General features: G+C 42.0%; 1 protein-coding gene across 1 annotated transcript; it reads right to left on the reverse strand.

Annotated features, from left to right (window-relative positions):
* Positions 1 to 264: 264 nt before the first annotated feature.
* On the reverse strand, positions 265 to 23,969 carry LOC106584238 (uncharacterized). Its single transcript, XM_082963800.1, has 3 exons — positions 23,858 to 23,969; positions 16,090 to 16,183; positions 265 to 15,173 (listed from the first exon to the last, which is right to left on the reverse strand). Exon 3 carries the CDS (start codon positions 14,804 to 14,806, stop codon positions 14,057 to 14,059), a length of 750 nt encoding a protein of 249 aa, XP_082819926.1. The 5' UTR covers positions 14,807 to 15,173; positions 16,090 to 16,183; positions 23,858 to 23,969; the 3' UTR covers positions 265 to 14,056.
* Between the last annotated feature and the right edge of the window lie 5 nt (positions 23,970 to 23,974).

Consider the following 23,974-nt stretch of genomic DNA (forward strand, 5'->3'; position numbering starts at 1 on the left):
TGTTTGAATGGTGTCTGTGAGTATAACAGAACTCATTTGGCAGGCAAAACCCTGAGACATTTTCTGACAGGAAGTGGATACCTGATGTGTTGTATTGACTTTAAACCTATCCCATTGAAAAACACAGGGGTTTAGGAATATTTTGGCACTTCCTATTGCTTCCACTAGATGTCACCAGCCTTTACAAAGTGTTTTGAGTCTTCTGGAGGGAGATCTGACCGAACAAGAGCCATGGAACGATGATGTCCCATTAGACACCTGGCGCGCGAGTTCATGTTGGGTACCCTCGTTCCAATACGTTATAAAAGAGTATGCATTCGTCCACCTTGAATATTATTCATGTTCTGGTTAAAAAAGGCCCTAATGATTTATGCTATACAACGTTTGACATGTTTGAACGAACGGAAATATATTTTTTCCCCTCGTTCATGACGAGAAGTCCGGCTGGCTTACATCATGTGCTAACGAGACGGAGATTTTTGGACATAAATGATGAGCTTTTTTGAACAAAACTACATTCGTTATGGACCTGTGATACCTGGAAGTGACATCTGATGAAGAGAATCAAAGGTAATGGATTATTTACATAGTATTTTCGATTTTAGATCTCCCCAACATGACGTCTAGTCTGTATCGCAACGCGTATTTTTCTGGGCGCAGTGCTCAGATTATTGCAAAGTGTGATTTCCCAGTAAGGTTATTTTTAAATCTGGCAAGTTGATTGAGTTCAAGAGATGTAAATCTATAATTCTTTAAATGACATGATAATATTTTACCAATGTTTTCTAATTTTAATTATTTAATTTGTGACGCTGACTTGACTGCCGGTTATTGGAGGGAAACGATTTCCTCAACATCAATGCCATAGTAAAACGCTGTTTTTGGATATAAATATGAACTTGATAGAACTAAAAATGCATGCATTGTCTAACATAATGTCCTAGGAGTGTCATCTGATGGAGATTGTAAAAGGTTAGTGCATCATTTTAGCTGGTTTTATGGTTTTGGTGACCCTGTCTTTGACTTGACAAAACATTACACACAACTCTTGTAAATGTACTGTCCTAACATACTCTAAATTTATGCTTTCGCCGTAAAACCTTTTTGAAATCGTAAAACGTGGTTAGATTAAGGAGATGTTTATCTTTCAAATGGTGTAAAATAGTTGTATTTTTGAAAAATTTGAATTTTGACATTTATTTGGATTCAAATTTGCCGCTCTTGAAATGCACCTGCTGTTGATGGAGTGCACCACGGGTGGCACGCTAGCGTCCCACCTAGCCCCAAGAGGTTAACATATTAATTGTAAAGGGTTTAAACACTGTTTCCCATGCTTGTTCAATGAACCATAAAAAATGTATGAACATGCACCTGTTGAACAGTCGTTAAGACACTAACAGCTTACAGACGGTAGGAAATTAAGGTCACAGTTATGAAAACTTAGGACACTAAAGAGGAATTTCTACTGACTCTGAAAAACACCAAAAGAACATGCCCAGGGTCCCTGCTCATCTGCGTGAATGTGCTTTAGGCATGTTGCAAGGAGGCATGAGGACTGCAGATGTGGCCAGGGCAATAAATTGCAATGTCCGTACTGTAAGACGCCTAAGACAGCGCTACACGGAGACACGATGGACAGCTGATCGTCCTCGCAGTGGCGGACCATGTGTAACAACACCTGCACAGGATCGGTACATCCGAACATCACACCTGCGGGACAGGTACAGGATGGCAACAACAACTGCCCTAGATACATCAGGAATGCACAATCCCTCCATCAGTGCTCAGACTGTCCGCATTAGGCTGAGAGAGACTGGACTAAGGGCTTGTAGGCCTGTTGTAAGGCAGGTCCTCACCAGACATCACCGGCAACAACGTCGCCTATGGGCACAAACCCACCGTCGCTGGACCAGACAGGACTGTCAAAAAGCGCTCTTCACTGGCGAGTCACGTTTTTTCTCACCAGGGGTGGTGGTCGGATTCGCGTTTATCGTCGAAGGAATGAGCGTTACACCGAGGCCTGTACTCTGGAGCGGGATCGATTTGGAGGTGGAGGGTCTGTCATGGTCTGGGGCCGTGTGTCACAACATCATCGGACTGAGCTTGTTGTCATTGCAGGCAATCTCAACGCTGTGCATTACAGGGAAGACATCCTCCTCCCTCATGTGGTACCCTTCCTGCAGGCTCATCCTGACATGACCCTCCAGCATGACAATGCCACCAGCCATACTGCTCGTTCTGTACGTGATTTCCTGCAAGACAGGAATCTCAGTGTTCTGCCATGGCCAGCGAAGAGCCCAGATCTCAATCCCATTGAGCACGTCTAAGACCTGTTGGATCAGAGGGAGAGGGCTAGGGCCATTCCCCCCAGAAATGTCCGGGAACTTGCAGGTGCCTTGGTGGAAGAGTGGGGTAACATCCCACAGCAAGAACTGGCAAATCTGGTGCAGTCCATGAGGAGGAGATGCACTGCAGTACTTAATGCAGCTGGTGGCCACACCAGATACTGACTGTTACTTTTGATTTTGACCCCTCCCCTCCTTTGTTCAGGGACACATAATTCAATTTCTGTTAGTCACATGTCTGTGAAACTTGTTCAGTTTGTCTCAGTTGTTGAATCTTGTTATGTTCATACAAATATTTACACATGTTAAGTTTGCTGAAAATAAATGCAGTTGACAGTGAGAGGACATTTATTTTTTGCTGAGTTTACATACGCGTAGATGACTGTCTGTCTTTGTCGTCTCTCTGTTGAAACCACTCGATCCGACTATGGCGAATAGTTCGATGTAAGTCTCTGGTTTGTCCACCAGAGTTCACAATGTCCTTTGTAGTTGTAGTAGGTTATTTTGTCTAGGAGTGTCCGTTAGATCAAATCCTTCAGATGTCTTCCCCTCTCGTCTTTGTTAGGCTGGATCCTTTAAATGTTCCACACACGGTGATCTTTGGTCGAGTTTACTAGACTAAAGTACTTAGACAGCTGCAGACTGAATGTTCTGATGTAGTCTTTATCTTCTTCACTCGAGAGTTTCAGAGTCTTACCATTTTCTGGTCTGGTAGTTTTAAACCATTTGTCAGCCGTGTACCCACCACTCCACGCTGTCTAGTCTGTATTTAAATTGCAATCATACTGGTCTGTAGAGATTTAACTATTTCAACATGTGGATGATCCTCATGTTCTCTTGTCTAAATGGTTGATTATTCAGGGTACAGCTAGGACCATTTTACACACCGGCAGCAACCCGGCATGTTTTGGTCTAATATGTTAATTCTTCAGCGAGTAAGCACTCGCCTTGGAGGGCGGTTCCATCACGTTGCCACAATGTCTGTGCACACGTGGGCGTGGTTACTGACTTGGCAAAAGTTTATGAAAAACATTTAGAAGGCTAAAATCACATTGCTATCTTTTCACAAATAGTTCCATATTTAATCATATAAGTTTTACAACATTTAGATGTAAATCTGGTAATTAGGACGTGACTACTTTCAGAGTTACAGTTATTTTGTTATACCATCCGTAATGACATCACAAAATGCTAATTGATATGACATGATTATGTTTGACTCCCACCGACCATTTCCCACATTCTTTAAGTTAGAAATATTGTTTCAATGTCCAATCTTTTGATGTTAAAGTACTGGCAAGTATCTCTCTGTTGTAACACTCAGACATTCCATTCTCAATACTGCAAAGGCAAGAGAGAGAAAGTTTACGACCGGTTGTTAAATCATAAAGCCAGCCCAACTTCCCCCCCTTCCTCTCTGATGGGAGAGAGTGGGAGGGGGGGAATTTCTTTGATCCTCACCCAGGAGCGAGAGTCATAACACTAGGCAAGTCAGGTAAGAACAAATTCTTATTTACAATGACGGCATACCCCCGCGAAACTCTAACCTGGATGACGTTGGGTCAATTGTGCGCCGCCCTATGGGACTTACAATCACATCCAGTTGTGATACAGCCTGGAATCGAACCAGGGTCTGTTGTGACGCCTCTAGAACTGAGATGCAGTGTCTTAGAGCTCCTGAGTGGCGCAGCAGTCTATCTAGATAAGGTCCCACAGTTGACAGTGCATGTCAGAGCAAAACCCAAGCCAAGAGGTCGAAGGAATTGTCAGAGAGATCCGAGACAGGATTGTGTCAAGGCAAAGATCTCTAGAAGGGTACCAAAACATTTCTGCAGCATTGAAGGTCCCTAAGAACACAATGGCCTCCATCATTCTTAAATGGAAGAAGTTTAGAACCACCGACTCTTCCTAGAGCTGGCTGCCCCCGGCCAAACTGAGCAATCGGGGGAGAAGGGCCTTGGTCAGCGAGCTGACCAAGAACCCAATGGTCACTCTGACAGAGCTCCAGAGTTCCTCTGAAAAGATGGGAGAACCTTCCAGAAGCACAACCATCTCTGCAGCACTCCACCAATCAGGCCTTTATAGTAGAGTGGCCAGATGGAAGTCATATGACAGCCCGCTTGGAGTTTGCCAAACGGCACCTAAAGGGCTCAGACCATGAGAAACAAGATACTCTGGTCTGATGAAACCAAGATTGAACTCTTTTGCCTGAATGCCAAGTGTCACATCTGGCGGAAACCTGGCACCATCCCTACGGTGAAGCATGGTGGTGGCAGCATCATTCTGTGGGGATGTTTTTCAGCGGCAGGGACTGGGAGACTAGTCGGATTGAGGGAAAGAGGAACGGAGCAAAATACAGAGAGATCCTTGATGAAAAGTTGCTCCAGAGCGCTCAGGACCTCAGACTAGGGCGAAAGTTCACCTTCCAATAGGACGACGAGCCTAAGCATACAGCCAAGACAATAGAGGACTGGCTTTAGGACAAGTCTCTGACTATCCTTCAGTGGCTCAGCCAGAGCCCGGACTTGAATCCAATTGAACATTTCTGTAGAGACCTGCAAATAGCTGTGCAGCGACACTCCCCATCCCATAAACAGCAGTGCTAAAGATGCTCAGGAGGTAGGGGGTCTAATATAAATAAGATAATAAGGTGACAATAAGGTTAGAATATTTTGCAGCATGTAAGTAAGGGAAAGGCAGGAGACACTTGGTTTCTGTTGATCAATAGCTTTTTTCTGTTGCTCCATGCAACAAAAGACAATTGATGTATTTAATAATTTCCTGGAATGATCTCACAGTTCTTCCCGTGTCATCCCATGCATTTCTTTGACCTCTGTCTCTCTTCTAGTCAGCGTTACATTAACGCTGTTATAGCCCTCCAGTGTCAGTCTCAGACACTAGGGCTAAAACCAACCACATCTTTGGCTCTGTAGGGTCATGTTCCTAACATTCCTAGGTCCATGTGACCTGTAGTAGAAACCGCCCAAGAAGTCAAGCCCTCCATTGTCATACTCTTTCTCATGAACACTTCTCATGGAAGGAACAGGCCGAGACAAGGCTCAGATACTGGAGATAGATCCTCTATTGATAAGGCCTACCAAAATAGAAAACTCCCATTGTGTACTACTGTAGCTCCTTTGTGAGTGGAAAAAGGCTCATGAGGTTCAGAGGAGCTGTGGTGAAATAAACCATTTGACTGATGACCCAGCTATCACATAACGTTCTGAGAACCATATGTTTCTTAGGTAGGAATTTCAGTACTTTAAGTATAACGTTTCCTACAGGTTTCCTCATAGTTCTATTTAAAGTAATGTTCTCAGAACGTCCATAGAACATTAAGAAACAATGTTCTTCTGTGGGAATTTCAGTACTTCAGCAAAATGTTTTCTGAAGGTTGCTTTATGGTTCTATTTAAAGTAATGTTCTCGGAACATGAAGAAAACTTTCCATAAAGTAAAAATAAAACTAACGTTAAAAAAACATTCTGAGAATGTTATTTAAATGCATATATATTTCGTTCTCAGCGTCAACAAAACTCTCAATCTCTATCGTGTTAAGTGTGATCAGGTGTGTTGGTCGCACCCACTAATTGGCCACACCTGATCTTAACGAGTGCTTGTTTCCTTTGAAATGGGGTCTGTTTGAATAGACTAAAATAAAACGCTTTCTATGAGTAAAAATAAAAAAACATGGCATGCTCGCTCAATCCTGTTAGCGCAGTGGACTAATTCCATGGCTAGAGAACAGAAGATCATAGTTTAGAATCTCACTGATGCCGTGCCACAAAACAATGTATGTGTTTGCATGATTAATACCTAAGCAATTGAATTTCCATATGTTCTGTGCTTGGAGTTCAAATCAGTTAACCCAAACTAAGCTAGCAGTGTTAAGTCTTATTGAAACATGTTCTCAGAACGTTATTTAATTACCTTCAAATAACCTATAATTTCCATTCTGAGAACAAACAGAGGCTTTGTTTCCAGAACCAACGGGAAAGCAAAAACTTACATTGCCACTACTTCCAAGGAGCCAAATGTGCTAGTTTGGGGACCGAAGCCATAAGTTTCCATGTATTTTGTCTCATCTCGGCAATTCCCTAACGGGCTCGGGAGACGAAGGTCAAGTCATACGTCCTCCGAAACATGACCCACCAAACCTCGCTTCTTAACACCCGCCGGCTTAACCCGGAAGCCAGCCACACCAATGTATCGGAAGAAACACTGTTCACCTGACGACCGAGGTCAGCCTGCAGGCCCCCTGCCCGTCACAAGGAGTCGCTAGAGTGCGGTGAGTCATGTAAAGCTCCCCCAGCCAAACCCTATCCTAACCCAGATGACACTGGGCCAATTGTGCGCCGCCCTATGGGACTCCCGATCACGTCCAGTTGTGATACAGCCGGTGATCAAACCCGGGTGTGTAGTGATACCTCTAGCACTGAGATTCAGTGCCTTAGACCTAGTGAATTTTTTAAGTTCTAAGAACGGAGGTGAAAATGATCTGTTCTGGGAACGTACAGTACATTTTTAGGTTGCAGGGAGGTTCTGAGAATGTTTTACTATGGTTCCCTGAAAGTTTTCCCGGGAGGTGTAATTAACATTCTGAGAACGGAAATTATGTTTTTAAATAACATTTGTAGAACACTCTGAATGTTACTGTTTTTAGTAACTTTTTTTTTATGGAAAGCTTTAATGTTCTGAGAACATCCTTACATAGAACCACGAGGAAACCTGCAGAAAACATTATGTACTGAAATTCCCACCTAAGAAACATGTGGTTCTCACAACGTTATGTATCTGGGTATCTTGCACCATTCCCAGAGCATTGTGGCAAAATAACCAAAGGACAACCATGCTCTCACCAAGCTCTAAGAAACATATGGTTCTCAGAACGTTATGTGCTAGCTGGGGTTGCTCTTATTTGGAGAAACAGAGGGTTACTTTGAAACTCAATGGTCTTCACAACACAATCAAATCATGTCAGATTGAAATGGAAGCAATGCCAATTAACTGTGAATGACAGAACACTCAAATGCATTTAGACACTAATCAGCTAAATTGATTTGATTTGTTTATGAACCATTAGAGCTCCACATGGCACTCAAAGTGCTGAACAAGTCACACATCTTTGGTTTGTCAGAGACCACTGCTAGTATAGTTGTGCAGGCTTGAAGTGGACACAACAAAATGATTGAATAACCGAATTAGTGATGCATGTTCAGTGAGATGCTTGTTCAGTAGCCCACCATCTGAATACATAATTATGTGTTCTATGAGATGTAATAGGGTCACATGGCATTGGGGTTCATATAATATTTTCAGTGTTGTATCATACTCATAATACTGATTATGAGTATGATACACAGGATTGAAAAGTTGTCCAGATGTGTCATAGCTAACTGTACATAACCCATAATAACCCCAAATATTCATAATTCTACACAAAATACAGTCAAATATTTTGTTTGCACACATGGGTTGATAAATGAGGCCTTATGATCTTGTTCTCAAGTCTGCCGTCGAGTAGGCGTGTCGTTTCTCGAAGGGGCGGACTGCAAATGGACAAGAGCATATGTTTTAAATTAATTTGTCCTTCTCATTTCCCTCCTCTAACCCGACAGCCCTCGTGGAGGGGGGGTCTGCGGCAGGAAAAAAAAACCCATTGTCATCTGTTTTCAGGGAGGTACCAGAATCCCAGTCTCTGGTTGTGTCTTGGCTCTGAAGAGCAATGCTGAAGAAGCCACATGCTATTAGCTGAGCTAGGAAAACAGCAGTGGAATCTGGGATATGTTGGCCTCTGTGTCTAGTGTCCACACGCCAGCTCACAGATAACAGAGCAGTGGCACACCGGGTGTTAATCTAGCATAGAGGGTATTTTCGCCCTCTCTCTCCGCCCCCCCCTCTTTGGTGACCTTCTCATTTCCCCCCTGGGTATCAACCATTACTTGCCTTCCAGTCCCACTCTCTCTTTTTCTCACGTTATTTTCCCAGATAACATTTAATTAATTCTAGACACAGGGAGGACTTGTATAAAGCGCAGACCCACAACAGACAACACCCTCCAACTGAAGATTGTTTTCCTAGTTAATTGTGGCTTGGGCTGGAAGGACGCTGTGATAGGATACTCAGACCAACACAGTGTATTAACCGGGTTTAACATAATGACGACAAACTCCATGTTTGTAGCTCTTCCAAGAGGCAGCGCTGCATTTCTCAGAGGCATAATTTTCTCTCAGACTTATTTACTGCAGTACCTAACCAAGTTGTCACATTATAGCCACTGTTAAGAATTACTGAAGTCATATCTCAAGTTCGCTACAACACTCAACCTTCACACTTGCGTCTATTTGTTATAATAGTAGTTTGGTCCTGAAGTTTCTGATAGTGAAGTACGGCTTTATGTCTAAATGACCATGTGTGTTCACTGAAATCAAATCTCACACATTCCAAAACCAGGAGAAAGTGTATCATTCATAAATAATGTGGATGGGGACCCTAAGGGTAATGTTTCTTTGTTCGTCCATGATCTGCTTCAGCCACTTTAGTCACTCACTGTACCCTCACTAAGCTTTGAAACCCCCAGGCCCCTGGAGGTCTGCTGGGAGAGTGGAACATGCATGGCATCTGACCCCAGCCCTGCTGCTGGACCAAAGTGGAGGTACTTTTAAAACCAGCACGAAATTAAAGTCTGTATTTAGAATCAATATTTCACAAAGTGGATGATAAGACACCGATTTTCTGTAATGGGGCACCATGTTGTCATCTTAGCTCCTCTCAAAGGATTGAGTTCTGATGTATTGTGCATGGATAAATCAGGTCAAACTTGAAGTCTAATAACTCCCCTCTGGTCAAGGGTTTTAGCCTGGAGTTATTCTGGGGCAATTTTGAATCTACAATTGACATATATCCCCAGGCCTTGTTGACCTCACTTCATTCATTCAGTTTCGTAGAGTCAGGGTTAGAGAGGGTCACAACATCAGTAGTTAACGTGTCCAGAATGACGACTGGTGGTATTTGACTGAGCCATCAATTTGAGAGTTTTTCTTAAAAATAACATTTATTTACCAGATTTGGAACATATACCAGGAGAACTGACACACCAACTTCTCATTATCTACAAGAATCTGTCAGAGAAAAATGGGAAATAAATTATACAATAGCTAAACTATCGTGGAATTATCTTTAAGCTTCCCTATGTATTCTTTTAAATGCGCAAGTAGATAAGTCGAGGGAAGGAGACACTTCACACAGAAGGTTAATATCTGAATGTGCTAGGTTGTTATATGTAATTGAAGGGAGCAGCTTATGAAAATGACATGGCAGGGACGAAGGCTTTAATTAGATCAAGATCATGAGCAGAAACTAATTAAAATCCCCACTCTCATTTATGGAGAGCTAGACTGGAGCAGGGAGGGAGAGTATGTAGGTGAAACTGATTGTATGCCATTGTAGTGTTGTAATAGTAGTATTTTGAGAAAGGATACAATTTATATTACTTTTCAATTCCCTTAGGACTGTAAAATATTATGTCACATGTACGTCTATGCATGTCTGCATTCCTGTTCAAGTGATTGTGACAATACTGTATTTTCAGGTCAGGCTGAGGTCTTTCCCTGCTTTTGTCATTTAGGGTTTTCTTTAAATATAAATTACTTACAGAAAGTAAATTGTAAAGGGTAAATTATACACAGTGCACAAAACATTAGGAACACCTGCTGTTTCCATGACAGACTGACCAGGTGAATGCTATGATCCCTTATTGATGTCACTTGTTAAATCCACTTCAAATCAGTGTAGACGAAGGGGATTAGACAGGTTAAAGAACGATTTTTAAGCCTTGAGACATGGTTTGTGTGCCATTCAGAGGGTGAATGGGGAAGACAAGATATTTATTTGCCTGAACTGGACATCGTAGTAGGTGTCAGGTGCACCGGTTTGTGTCAGGAATTGCAACGCTGCTGGGTTTTTCCACACTCAACACCTGACCTCTGTGTATCAAGAATAGTCCACCACCCAAAGGACATCCAGCCAACTTCACACAACTGTGGGAGCCAACCTGGGCATTGGAGCCAACCTGGGCCAGCATCCCTGTGGAATGCTTTTGACACCTTGTAGGGGGGTATACTCAGTGTACATCATCAAGCAGGTAAACAAAAACAATGATAGAGCTCACATGCCGTCTGGTGGTCATAGAACTGACTGCCACAAGATGTGGCCACCTTCTGCCTCCCACAACAGTAGGCCTCCCAGCCTCTGTGTGTATCAAGATGTAAAACGAGTTTGAACAATAATAAAACACGAGAATCCCCTTCGACATTTTTAACAATCAAATCACATTTGGGCCCCTAAAGTAAATGTAATTTAGGCTGTTTTGAAAATATATTAGGTCATAGAATTGAATGACTAATGAGATAACTTAAAAGGGGAATTGCACCCGCTGATTTGGACTCGTTTTTTGGCTTGCTCCTCAAGAAATGCTGGTGACCATGACAGAAGCTAAATGTGATTTCGCTTGGCGGTGTGGTTTGATGTGGGTGTTTCTTGGGTGTGTCCTTGCTGCCACCAAGACACACCCATCTGTCAGAACCTTGCCCACAGTGGTTTCCCCCCACTCAATCACAACAAACAAACAAACCTCCTGCAGGTTGAGTTCAATAACAACAGGCAGATGTATGGGGAGATGCCGGAGGAATATTTCAATAGGTTAGTAGCCGACAGAGTAATATGAGAAGAATGCAATTGCTGAATTTACAGTCTTATACTCAGGCCCCCCCCCCCCCGGATTTTGTGTTAAACGCTCTACAACAAAGCTTTCTTAGTGTCCAACAAGCTTTCTCTGCCCTTAGCCTTGTTCTGAACACCTCCAAAACAAAGGTCATGTGGTTTGGTAAGAAGAATGCCGCTCTCCCCACAGGTGTTTATTACTACCTCTGAGGGTTTAGAGCTTGAGGTAGTTACCTCATACAAGTACTTGGGAGTATGGCTAGATGGTATACTGTCCTTCTCTCAGCACATATCAAAGCTGCAGGCTAAAGTTAAATCTAGACTTGGTTTCTTCTATCGTAATTGCTCCTCTTTCACCCCAGCTGTCAAACTAACCCTGATTGATGACCATCTTACCCATGCTAGATTACGGAGATGTAATTTATAGATCGGCAAGTAAGGATGCTCTCGAGCGACTAGATGTTCTTTACCAGTCGGCCACCAATGCTCCTTATAGGACACATCGCTGCAGTCTATACTCTTCTGTAAACTGGTAATCTCTGTATACCCGTCGCAAGACCCACTGGTTGATGCTTATTTATAAAACCCTCTTAGGCCTCACTCCCCCCTATCTGAGATACCTACTGCAGCCATCTTCCTCCACATACAACACCCGTTCTGCCAGTCACATTCTGTTAAAGGTTCCCAAAGCACACACATCCCTGAGTCGCTCGTCTTTTGAGTTCGCTGCAGCTAGCGACTGGAAGGAGCTGCAACAAACACACAAACTGGACAGTTTTATCTCAATCTCTTCATTCAAAGACTCAATCATGGACACTCTTACTGACAGTGGTGGCTGCTTTGCGTGATGTATTGTTGTCTCTACCTTCTTGCCCTTTGTGCTGTTGTCTGTGCCCAATAATGTTTGTACCCTGTTTTGTGTTGCTACCATGTTGTGCTGCTGCCATGCTGTGTTGCTACCATGCTTTGTTGTCATGCTATGTTGTCGTCTTAGGTCTCTCTTTATTTAGTGTTGTGTTGTCTCTCTTGTCGTGATGTGTGTTTAAAAATAATAATAATTCCAGCCCCCGTTCCCACAGGAGGCATTTTGGTAGGCCGTCACTGTAAATAAGAATGTGTTCTTAACTGACTTGCCTAGCTAAATAAAGTTTAAAAAAAAATAATGTATGTAGATATTCTAAACTAAGTGTTTTGATAACTTTCAAATGTAGTAACAGGTCCATGTAGAATAAACAACCTTTTACATAATACCATAGAATCAGTGTTCTGCTAATATAACAATGTGCACCTTTCATCATTCATTGTCATTCCCAGCCGATACAGATACTGTGCCTATCAACATTTTGTCTGGTGGTAATGGGGCTACCTTGGTAAACATGTCAGAGTGGTCATACCTTCCTATATGGTGTCCTGTATACACCAGGAGTTACCAGATCCTGGTGCAGAATACACTGGGCTTCTCCCTCCCCATATTGACTGATACCATTCAATTCAATAATAAAAAAAGACAAGTAAAGGTTGTCAAGTAAAATGTTCATGCCAAGTACCAGGTCTCTCTCCATTTAGAGACATCAGTATTAAGCCCGTATGTCAGTCTGGACTTAATCACATCATCTTGCAAGTCTCCTAGTGCTGGGACAATAGATGCATCTGTGAACACATACAGTCACTGTTAGATTACCAATGCCTGTTAGGATATGTGATATACTATGTTAAAGTTTGAACAGATCAGACTAAACCTACCTACCTACCTACCTCTCCATTGACGACCATTAGTAAGCACGCAAGAAGTGAGGCTGGAGGTAAGTTCTTTGCCAGCGCCCCATTGAAGGGCATGGCAGCATAGATGAGCTCCTGGCCCCTCAAGAGATACTGGTCAGTCACACAAACAGAGCACTAATTACATTATCAATGGTGGTTATAATTAGCATGGTGAAATCAACCTGATCATTGCGTTCACCTTTTCTATTTCACTTCAGATGTCATGATATGTAATGTGAAATATTATGGTAAACGCAGTGATCAGCCTGGTGGAACCAGGCTATGTTCTGAAGGTGAATTGGGACAAAACTCACAACTGTTTGACCTTGACCAGGTCAAATGTCACCAACCTGATCCAAGTGTCCCCACTGTTCCATTTATAGGAATGCTCACAGGAAGGGCATGTCTGCGTGATTCTGAGGGTCCCCTTGCTGGTCTTTTCTATGTTGCATGAAACTGGACATCTCTCGAACAACTGCAGCAGGCAATGTACTTCGTCATCTTATGAGGTGGTGTTGACTGGTAGGGCCTGTGACAGCGTGATACAATAGACAGCCAAGTAACACATTTCGTTGTTATAAAGAAAGGACTAAGTGTTTTGATAATGTACTTCACAACCAAAATGACTCTACTACTTGTATCTGCTTGGCTGGAAAATTAAATTACTAGTTTATCAAACTGGATATTTATTTTGTATACAACTTTTCACATAACACACATTACCATTGTTGATGAAGCCGTCTGTGTCATCAGGGCAGTAACTCGGTCAAGATAATTCTAGGTTGTCACTAGTTACCACAAAGTCATACAGGCCGCCTATTTCTACAATTTCTCTTCTTAAAATGTGATTTTAAACCTAACCTTAACCACACAGATAACCTTATGCCTAACCCCAATGGTGTAGCCAGAAATTCATTAGTGGGCGTGTGGACAAAAATTAGCTCCGATTGGGAAACGTAGTTTTGAACGGTATTCCAACTCGAAATTCCAAGTTGCAAACTCAGGCATCTTTCTAGTGCTCTGACTTTCCGGCCTGAAGATCACTGACGTCATGATTTGACCTAGTTTTTTCCCCTCCCAGTTACATTTAAGTCATTTAGCAGACGCTCTTATCCAGAGCGACTTACAAATTGGTGCATTCACCTTATGATATCCAGTGGAACAACCACTTTACAATAGTGCATCTAAATCTTTTAGGGGGGGGGGGGGGGTTAGAAGGATTACTTTATCCTATCCTAGGTATTCCTTAAAGAGGTGGGGTTTCAGGTGTCTCCGGAAGGTGGTGATTGACTCCGCTGTCCTGGCGTCGTGAGGGAGCTTGTTCCACCTTTGGGGTGCCAGAGCAGTGAACAGTTTTGACTGGGCTGAGCGGGAGCTGTGCTTCCTCAGAGGTAGGGGGGCCAGCAGGCCAGAGGTGGATGAACGCAGTGCCCTTGTTTGGGTGTAGGGCCTGATCAGAGCCTGAAGGTACAGAGGTGCCGTTCCCCTCACAGCTCCGTAGGCAAGCACCATGGTCTTGTAGCAGATGCGAGCTTCAACTGGAAGCCAGTGGAGACAGCGGAGGAGCGGGGTGACGTGAGAGAACTTGGGAAGGTTGAACACCAGACGGGCTGCGGCGTTCTGGATGAGTTGTAGGGGTTTAATGGCACAGGCAGGGAGCCCAGCCAACAGCGAGTTGCAGTAATCCAGACGGGAGATGACAAGTGCCTGGATTAGGACCTGCGCCGCTTCCTGTATGAGGCAGGGTCGTACTCTGCGAATGTTGTAGAGCATGAACCTACAGGATCGGGTCACCGCCTTGATGTTAGTGGAGAACGACAGGGTGTTGTCCAGGGTCACGCCAAGGTTCTTAGCACTCTGGGAGGAGGACACGATGGAGTTGTCAACCGTGATGGCGAGATCATGGAACGGGCAGTCCTTCCCCGGGAGGAAGAGCAGCTCCGTCTTGCCGAGGTTCAGCTTGAGGTGGTGATCCGTCATCCACACTGATATGTCTGCCAGACATGCAGAGATGCGATTCGCCACCTGGTTATCAGAAGGGGGAAAGGAGAAGATTAATTGTGTGTCGTCTACATAGCAATGATAGGAGAGACCATGTGAGGATATGACAGAGCCAAGTGACTTGGTGTATAGCGAGAATAAGAGAGGGCCTAGAACAGAGCCCTGGGGGACACCAGTGGTGAGAGCACGTGGTGCGGAGACAGATTCTCGCCACGCCACCTGGTAGGAGCGACCTGTCAGGTAGGACGCAATCCAAGCCTCTCTTGAAGACAGAAGGGACGTAGCCAGCGGTCAAGGATGAGTTGATGAGCGAGGTGAGGTAAGGGAGAAGGTCTCCGGAAATGGTCTGGAGAAGAGAGGAGGGGATAGGGTCAAGTGGGCAGGTTGTTGGGCGGCCGGCCGTCACAAGACGCGAGATTTCATCTGGAGAGAGAGGGGAGAAAGAGGTCAAAGCACAGGGTAGGGCAGTGTGAGCAGGACCAGCGGTGTCGTTTGACTTAGCAAACGAGGATCGGATGTCATCGACCTTCTTTTCAAAATGGTTGACGAAGTCATCCGCAGAGAGGGAGGGGGGGGAGGAGGATTCAGGAGGGAGGAGAAGGTGGCAAAGAGCTTCCTAGGGTTAGAGGCAGATGCTTGGAATTTAGAGTGGTAGAAAGTGGCTTTAGCAGCAGAGACAGAAGAGGAAAATGTAGAGAGGAGGGAGTGAAAGGATGCCAGGTACGCAGGGAGGCGAGTTTTCCTCCATTTCCGTTCGGCTGCCCAGAGCCCTGTTCTGTGAGCTCGCAATGAGTCGTCGAGCCACGGAGCAGGAGGGGAGGACCGAGCCGGCCTGGAGGATAGGGGACATAGAGAGTCAAAGGATGCAGAAAGGGAGGAGAGGAGGGTTGAGGAGGCAGAATCAGGAGATAGGTTGGAGAAGGTTTGAGCAGAGGGAAGAGATGATAGGATGGAAGAGGAGAGAGTAGCGGGAGAGAGAGAGCGAAGGTTGCGACGGCGCAATACCATCCGAGTAGGGGCAGAGTGAGAAGTGTTGGATGAGAGCGAGAGGGAAAAGGATACAAGGTAGTGGTCGGAGACTTGGAGGGGAGTTGCAATGAGATTAGTGGAAGAACAGCATCTAGTAAAGATGAGGTCAAGCGTATTGCCTACCTTGTGAGTAGGGGGGGAAGGTGATAGGGTGAGGTCAAAAGAGGAGAGGAGTGGAAAGAAGGAGGCAGAGAGGAATGAGTCAAAGGTAGACGTGGGGAGGTTAAAGTCACCCAGAACTGTGAGAGGTGAGCCATCATCAGGAAAGGAACTTCCTCAGGAAAGGAATCAAGGCGTCAAGCTCATTGATGAACTCTCCAAGGGAACCTGGAGGGTGATAAATGATAAGGATGTTAAGCTTGAAAGGGCTGGTAACTGTGACAGCATGGAATTCAAAGGAGGCGATAGACAGAACTATTGAAAGCACCAATAGTTCACTGTATTAGTCAGACTCAGACATGAGTTAACTACATCCATTACTAAGTTTTGCCCTAAACAAAACGGAATACACCTGTATGAGCTACAAAATAACTTGCAAATACGACTTGAAGGCTAACGTTAGCTAGCCTGTAGCCTGTAGCCAGCTAGCTAGCCTGCCTTACTAGCATTATCAAATGATAACGTTACATAACCAGGATTATCTAGACAATACACAGTAAACTTGTATGAGCTACGACCTAACTACGTTCAAATGAGGTATCTAGCTAGCTAGTTATATTAGCTAGCCTGGCTTGCCAGATCAAAAGATGGCTAGCTAACTACAGTGTCTTCAGAAAGAATTCACACCCCTTTACTTGGACCACACTTTGTTGTGTTACATCCCAAATTTGTAATTTATTGAATTGAGATTTTTTGGTCACTGGCATACACACAATACCCCACAATGTCAACGTTGAATTATGTTTTTTGTAAAATGCTTACAAATTAATAAAACAATTAAAAGCTGAAATGTCTTGAGTCAGTAAGTACTCAACACCTTTCTTATGGCAAGCCTAAATAAGTTCAGGATTAAAAAAGTGCTTAACAAGTCAAATAATAAGTTGCATGGACTCACTCTGTGTGCAATAATAGTGTTTAACATGATTTTTTAATGACTACCTCATCTCTGTTCCCCACACACATGGTATGGCAACTGCTCGACATCTGACCGTAAGACGCTACAGAAGGTAGTGCGTATGGCCCAGTACATCACTGGGGCCAAGTTTCCTGCCATCCAGGACCTATATAATAGGCGGTGTCAGAGGAAAGCCCATAAAATTGTCACAGACTCCAGTCACCCAAGTCAAAGACTGTTTTCTCTGCTACCGCATGGTAAGCGGTACCGGAGTGCCAAGTCTACGACCAAAAGGCTCCTTAACAGCTTCAACCCAGAAGCCACAAGACTGCTGAACAATTAATCAAATGGCCACCGGACAAGAATATTTGTGTCATTCTCAAAACGTATTTCCACAATGTTTGCTGCTTCAGTGTCTTTAGATATTTTTGTCAGATGTTACTATGGAATACTGAAGTATAATTACAAGCATTTCATAAGTGTCAAAGGCTTTTATTGACAATTACATGAAGTTGATGCAAAGAGTCAATATTTACAGTGTTGACCGTTCATTTTCAAGACCTCTGCAATCTGCCCTGGCATGCTGTCAATTAACTTCTGGGTCACATCCTGACTGATGGCAGACCATTCTTGCATAATCAATGCTTGGAGTTTGTCAGAATTTGTGGGTTTTTGTTTGTCCAACCGCCTCTTGAGAATTGACCACAAGTTCTCAATGGGATTAAGGTCTGGGGAGTTTCCTGGCCATGGACCCAAAATATCGATCTTTTGTTCCCCGAGCCACTTAGTTATCACTTTTGCCTTATAGCAAGGTGCTCCATCAAGCTGGGAAAGGCATTGTTCATCACCAAACTGTTCCTGGATGGTTGGGAGAAGTTGCTCTCGGAGGATGTGTTGGTACCATTTTTATTCATGGCTGTGTTCTTAGGCAGAATTGTGAGTGAGCCCACTCCCTTGGCTGAGAAGCAACCCCACACATGAATGGTCTCAGGATGCTTTCCTGTTGGCATGACACAGGACTGATAGTAGCGCTCATCTTGTCTTCTCCGGACAAGTTTTTCCAGATGCCCCAAACAATCAGAAAGGGGATTCATCAGAGAAAATAACTTTACCCCAGTCCTCAGCAGTCCAATCCCTGTACCTTTTGCAGAATATCAGTCTGTCCGTGATGTTTTTCCTGGAGAGAAGTGGCTTCTTTGCTGCCCTTCTTGACACCAGGCCATCCTCCAAAAGTCTTTGCCTCACTGTGCGTGCAGATTCACTCACACCTGCCTGCTGCCATTCCTGAGCAAGCTCTGTACTGGTGGTGCCCCAGATCCCGCAGCTGAATCAACTTTAGGAGACGGTCCTGACGCTTGCTGGACTTTTTTGGGCGACCTGAAGCCTTCTTCACAACAATTGAACCGCTCTCCTTGAAGTTCTTGATGATCCAATAAATGGTTGATTTAGGTGCAATTTTACTGGCAGCAATATCCTTCACTGTGAAGCCTTTTTTTGTGCAAAGCAAAGATGACGGCACATGTTTCCTTGCAGGTAACCATGGCTGACAGAGGAAGAGCAATGATTCCAAGCACCACCCTCCTTTTGAAGCTTCCAGTCTGTTATTCGAACTCAATCAGCATGACAGAGTGATCTCCAGCCTTGTCCTCGTCAACACTCACACCTGTGTTAACGAAATAATCACTGACATGATGTCAGCTGGTCTTTTTGTGGCAGGGCTGAAATGCAGTGGAAAATGTTTTTGGGGGATTCAGTTCATTTGCATGGCAAAGAGGGACTTTGCAATTAATTGCAATTCATCTGATTACTCTTCATAACATTCTGGAATATATGCAAATTGCCATCATACAAACTGAGGCAGCAGACTTTGTGAAAATTAATATTTGTGTCATTCTCAAAACTTTTGGCCACCACTGTATATAGCCTCGTTATTGTTAGTGTTATTTTTTTAACTTTAGTTTATTTGTTAAATATTTTCTTAACTCTTCTTGAACTGCACTGTTGGTTAAGGGCTTGTAAGTAAGCATTTCATGGTAAGGTCTACACTTGTATTCAGTGCATGTGACAAATAAAGCTTGATTTGATTTGAAAAGGAAGCAAGCCTGTACAGGAAACAAATATTCCTTAACATGCATTCTGTTTGCAACAAGGCACTTAATAAATACTGCAAAAAATGTGACATACAATTAACTTTTTGTCCCGAATACAAAGTGTTATAATTGGGGAAAATCCAATACATTACTGAGAACCACTTTACATATTTGGGCTCCCGAGTGGCGCAGCGGTCTAAGGCACTGCATCTCAGTGCTAGAGGCGTCACTACAGACCCTGGCTCGATTCCAGGCTGTATCACAACCGGATGTTATTGGGAGTCCTATAGGGCGGCACACAATTGGCCCACCGTCGTCCGGGTTAGGGTTTGGCTGGGGTAGACCTTCATTGTAAAATAAAAATTTGTTCTTAACTGACTTGCCTAGTTAAATAAAAGGTTAAATAAAAACCTGTCAAGCATAGTGATGGCTGCATCATGTTGTGGGTATGCTTGTAATCATTAAGGCCTGTGGAGTTTCAGGATGAAAAACACATGGAATGGAGCTAAGCACAGGCAAAATCCTAGAGGAAAACCTGGTTCTGTCTGCTTTCCAGACACTGGGATATTAATTCACCTTTCAGCAGGACAATAACCTAAAACACAAGGCCAAATCTACCTACACTGGAGTTGCTTACCAAGTAAACAGTGAATGTTCCTGAGAGGCTGAGTTACAGTTGTAATTATTTTGAAAATAATTAAAATGGGCAAATGTTGCACAATCCAGGTGTGGAAAGCTCTTACAGAGTTACCCAGAAAGACTCACAGCTGTAATCGCTGCCAAATGGGATTCTAACATGTATTAACTCGGGGTTGAATACTTATATAATCAAGATGCATTCGTTTATTTGTATTTTATAATCGTTAGTATTTTGACAAAAAAATAAATCTATTAAATCCATTTTAATCCCACTTTGTAACACAACAAAATGTGGAAAAGGTAAAGGGGTGTTATTGTTAAATAACCAGCAATAACGTTATTTAACGTCGTTAGCTAAATTGTACCAGAGAGGTCATTATATTCCGGTATACCTGGTTATACTTAACACCACTGGTAGTTGCACACCAAGCAAGCATTACTGTTGTAGACTCCAAGCAAGTACCTTTTTTTTTAATAGATTTTTTAAATTCAAATCAACAATTTACATTCTTACATCATACAAAACAGAACGCAGGTATTAATGAGAAAATACTGGAACAAACAAAAAAATAAACAATTCTAGTGCAATTGTAATCACTCTGAAAAAGTCTTATTGTAATGATTTAAGAAAATGTTGTTGTTGTTATTGTTCACTAAGGTTAATGTTTTAATAAAATAGTTCAATTCAATCAAAACAAAATGTAATTTTGGTATAGAATTTTGGAATTTTTGTTTGTGTATCAAGTATTTGGCAACAAGAAAAAAAAAATCACAATCATTTCAGTGGTCTTGTTATCATTGCAATAGTAACATATATATTTCATGTCAAAAACATAGTTCATAATGGTAAATAAGTATTTTGCAAGGTTTTCCCAAAATTCTAAGTGAGAGATTCTCACCTTCTTCACAGAAAACACAGATATCATCAATAGCCACTAATATGCATATCATAGAATTACATGGATATATCTTATGTCAAATTTTGAAGTGCACTTCCTTAACTTTGTTTGGTATACAATATTTGTAAGGCCTTAACCATGCATTTTCCAGACAATGTCAGGAATAAGCATGTTCCAGAAAAACCTTCCTCTCTGTGTAAGTTGGTTTTGTGAATGAAGAATTTGTCTTATATATTTATTACAATCTCTCAAGTAAGCCCATGTCTTCCAATCTGAGTTCTGGATAAACTTTGATCATTACCAAAGCTAAGATGAGTTTTCATTAGTGTCGTTAGACCACTGGGAACGGCTTTGATCACAGAAATAAACTCTCTGAAAGGTATTGGAAACTCTTTCAATGTTATAAATTGTTCATATGTGAGAATATTACCCTTGTTGTCGAAAATATCAACAACAAAGTCAATATTCCTCTCATGCCAGCTGGGGTACAACAATGACTTATTCCTTATAGTCATGTCTGAATTATTCCACAAAAGAGCTTTAAGTGTGGAAAAATTGTGCAGGAAACATATTTTCCAGGCCATTAAAGCTTGTTGTTGAAACCTAGCCAATTTAGCAGGTAATCTTTCAGGAATATAATTACATTTCAGTAAAAATTGAAGACCTCTCAATTTATTAAACACATTATTTGGAATGAAATACCATATTGAATCAGTATTGATCAAACATTTTTTCAACCAGTTTCTTGAAAGTGTTAATTATGTCAACAAAATCCAACACTTCTAGACCGCCTTCAGTTCTTTTGTTAGAAAGGACTGATTTTTTTGAGTTTGTGAGACTTATTTTTCCAGATGAAGTCAAGAAAGGTCTTATTGATCTCTTTACAAGTAGCAGGATTTACACATAACAATAATGAGGGGGTACACAAAATGAGACAGTCCCTTTGCCTTGGACAGAAGTATTCTCCCAAGTATAGAAAGATCTCTTTGTAGCCAATTATTAAATATATTTTTAGTTCTCTTAATTTTAGGAGAGAAATTCAAATGTTGTCTGACTAAGTGTTTTTTTGACAGATGTATTCCTAAATATTTAACACAGTACTTTACAGGAATATTTTCTATTTCTTTATCATCAGAGTCAAATAAACATAAGATTTCACATTTAGAAACATTCAGTATTAATCCTGATGCAATAGAAAATGCAGTTATAGCATTAAGGGCATGGGCGACCTGGTCTTTACCTCTTAAGAAAAGTGTAGCATTATCAGCCAGTTGGGAAATTTTGATTTCTTTGTTAAAAATGGTTAAGCCATACAAATTTGCATTATTCAGAATATCTGGAGATAGAAGTTCCACATCCAAAATGAATAAAAATGGCGAAATTGGGCATCTCTGTCGTACACTTCTGTTGATACTGAATATTTTGGAAGTATTAAGGTTTAGTAGCACATAACTATTTATATCTTTGTAAAACATGCAAATTACTTCAATACAATTTTCACCAAATCCAGAAGTTTAAGAGACCTAAAGAAATTAATGTTCAATTGTGGCAAAGGCTTTACAGAAGTCCAAAAATAAGACAACCACATCTGAGTCAACTGCATCTAAATAATTTATAAGGTCCAAGACTAAACGAATGTTAGAGCTTATGTGACGGCCCTTCATAAGTCCTGTTTGAGTCTCATTTATAATGGTATCTATTACTTTCTTTAATCTTTTGCCATAAACCAGAGCAATCATTTTGTAATCAATATTTAATAAAGTAATTGGTCTCCAATTGTCAATGAGAGAAGGGTCTTTATCGGGCTTCAGAATCAATGAAATAAGGCCCTGTTTCATAGTGGAGACCATTTCCCCATTTTTAATGCAATCTTGAAACATATTGAAAAACGGGTCTTCTAGTAACTCCCAAAACTGTCTATAGAATTCAACTGACAGGCCATCAGGGCCAGGTGATTTCCCTTTTTTCATTGAATTCAGAGCCTCTCTAATTTCTTCAGTTGACACAGGTGAATCGCAAACTGAGTGGAAATCATCCTGAATTACAGGGACATAATTCCGAATGTGGCAAATGTAACTTTCACCACCGTCTTCCTGAAATTGAGAGCTGTAAACGTTTTCATAAAATGAATTGACAAATGATGATATTGTAATGGGATCTTTGCATAAAACATCGTTAATTTTGAGTGCAGTTATAGATTTTCTTTTGTAGTACCTCTTTTCAAGTGCAAAAAAGTAACTAGTGTTTCTTTCCCCCTCTTCATACCATTTTACTCTTGACCTTACAAACGCACCCTTTGCCAGATCCGTGTAAAGCTGTTCTAATTCTAGTTGTAAAGACTTGAATACAGACTCCTCTTCTTCAGATAGATTATCTTTCTTTGGAAAACTGTCAAGCATGCTCATCATCTCCTTTTCTCTAAGGTTCTTTAATTGCATCAGCTCTTTGGCACATTTAATGGCTATCACTCTGACTTTATATTTGAAAAATTCCCATTTACTTCCATGACCCAAGTCTTTTCTTGCAAACATATCTTTAGCTAATGATTTCATGTTTTCAATGAGAGTAGAATCTTTAAGAAGTGTGTTGTTTAATTTCCAATATCCTCGAGTACCTTTAGATTTTTTAGTAGCTGGGAAATCAAGAGATGATCAGAAAAGGGAGCCAACTGATGATCTACATCTATAACAAACTGTAACAAAAAAGGGGAAATTAGGAATAAATCTAGTCTAGATTTACGTGACATAGTTTTGTTGGTCCAGGTATAACCCTTTGCACCTGGATTGAAATAACGCCAGGCATCCTCAACACAGAGATCCTTGCATAATGTAATGATAACGTTACTATTTTGAGGGCTTTGACTCGTTCTAGGAGGAAAACGATCATTAAAATCCCCTAAAATAATTAGAAAAGCCTCTGAGTATTTGTTGCTTAAATCCTTTCACCCGAATGAGTTTCCTGAAGGACAAAATCTGCGTTACTGCGTTTACAATATAAAAATAAAGCTTTCCTTTTTGTAGGATTTCTCAAACCCCTAGCATTCAGACTAACGATACTGACTGAATTGAAAACGAACTCCTGCATTAAAAAAAAAAAGAAAGAACACAAATTAGATAACAAGTAGTAATGTGAACAATAAAACAAACAGTGAACCTTGAGAGGATTACTCCGACGGAAAACTACGCTCGGCTGAGGTGGTGGTTAACAGAATAACAAATCTATTTACTTCCTCTTTTTTTTGGCAAGTGTTCATCAGTTGTAGTTCGAACGGTGCATTGATTCGTGGCAGTACATTAACTGTACTCATGGTAGTACTCACAGTTCCAATTTGGTTAATGTCAACAGAGTTACCCAGTAATCATTCGATAAACGCGTGTGGGCCCTTGAAGCCAGCCTTCTTTCCCTCTTGTCGTGCTTTCTCCAAGCAAGTACCAAT

The sequence above is a fragment of the Salmo salar genome, chromosome 02 (assembly GCF_965601325.2).
Source record: "Salmo salar chromosome 02, fSalSal1, whole genome shotgun sequence".
Taxonomy (NCBI): Eukaryota; Metazoa; Chordata; class Actinopteri; order Salmoniformes; family Salmonidae; genus Salmo; species Salmo salar.

Coding starts and splice junctions, on each gene's coding strand:
- LOC106584238 (XM_082963800.1), bottom strand. CDS start 14,806: ATGACGGATCACCACCTCAAGCTGAACCTCGGCAAGACGGAGCTGCTC.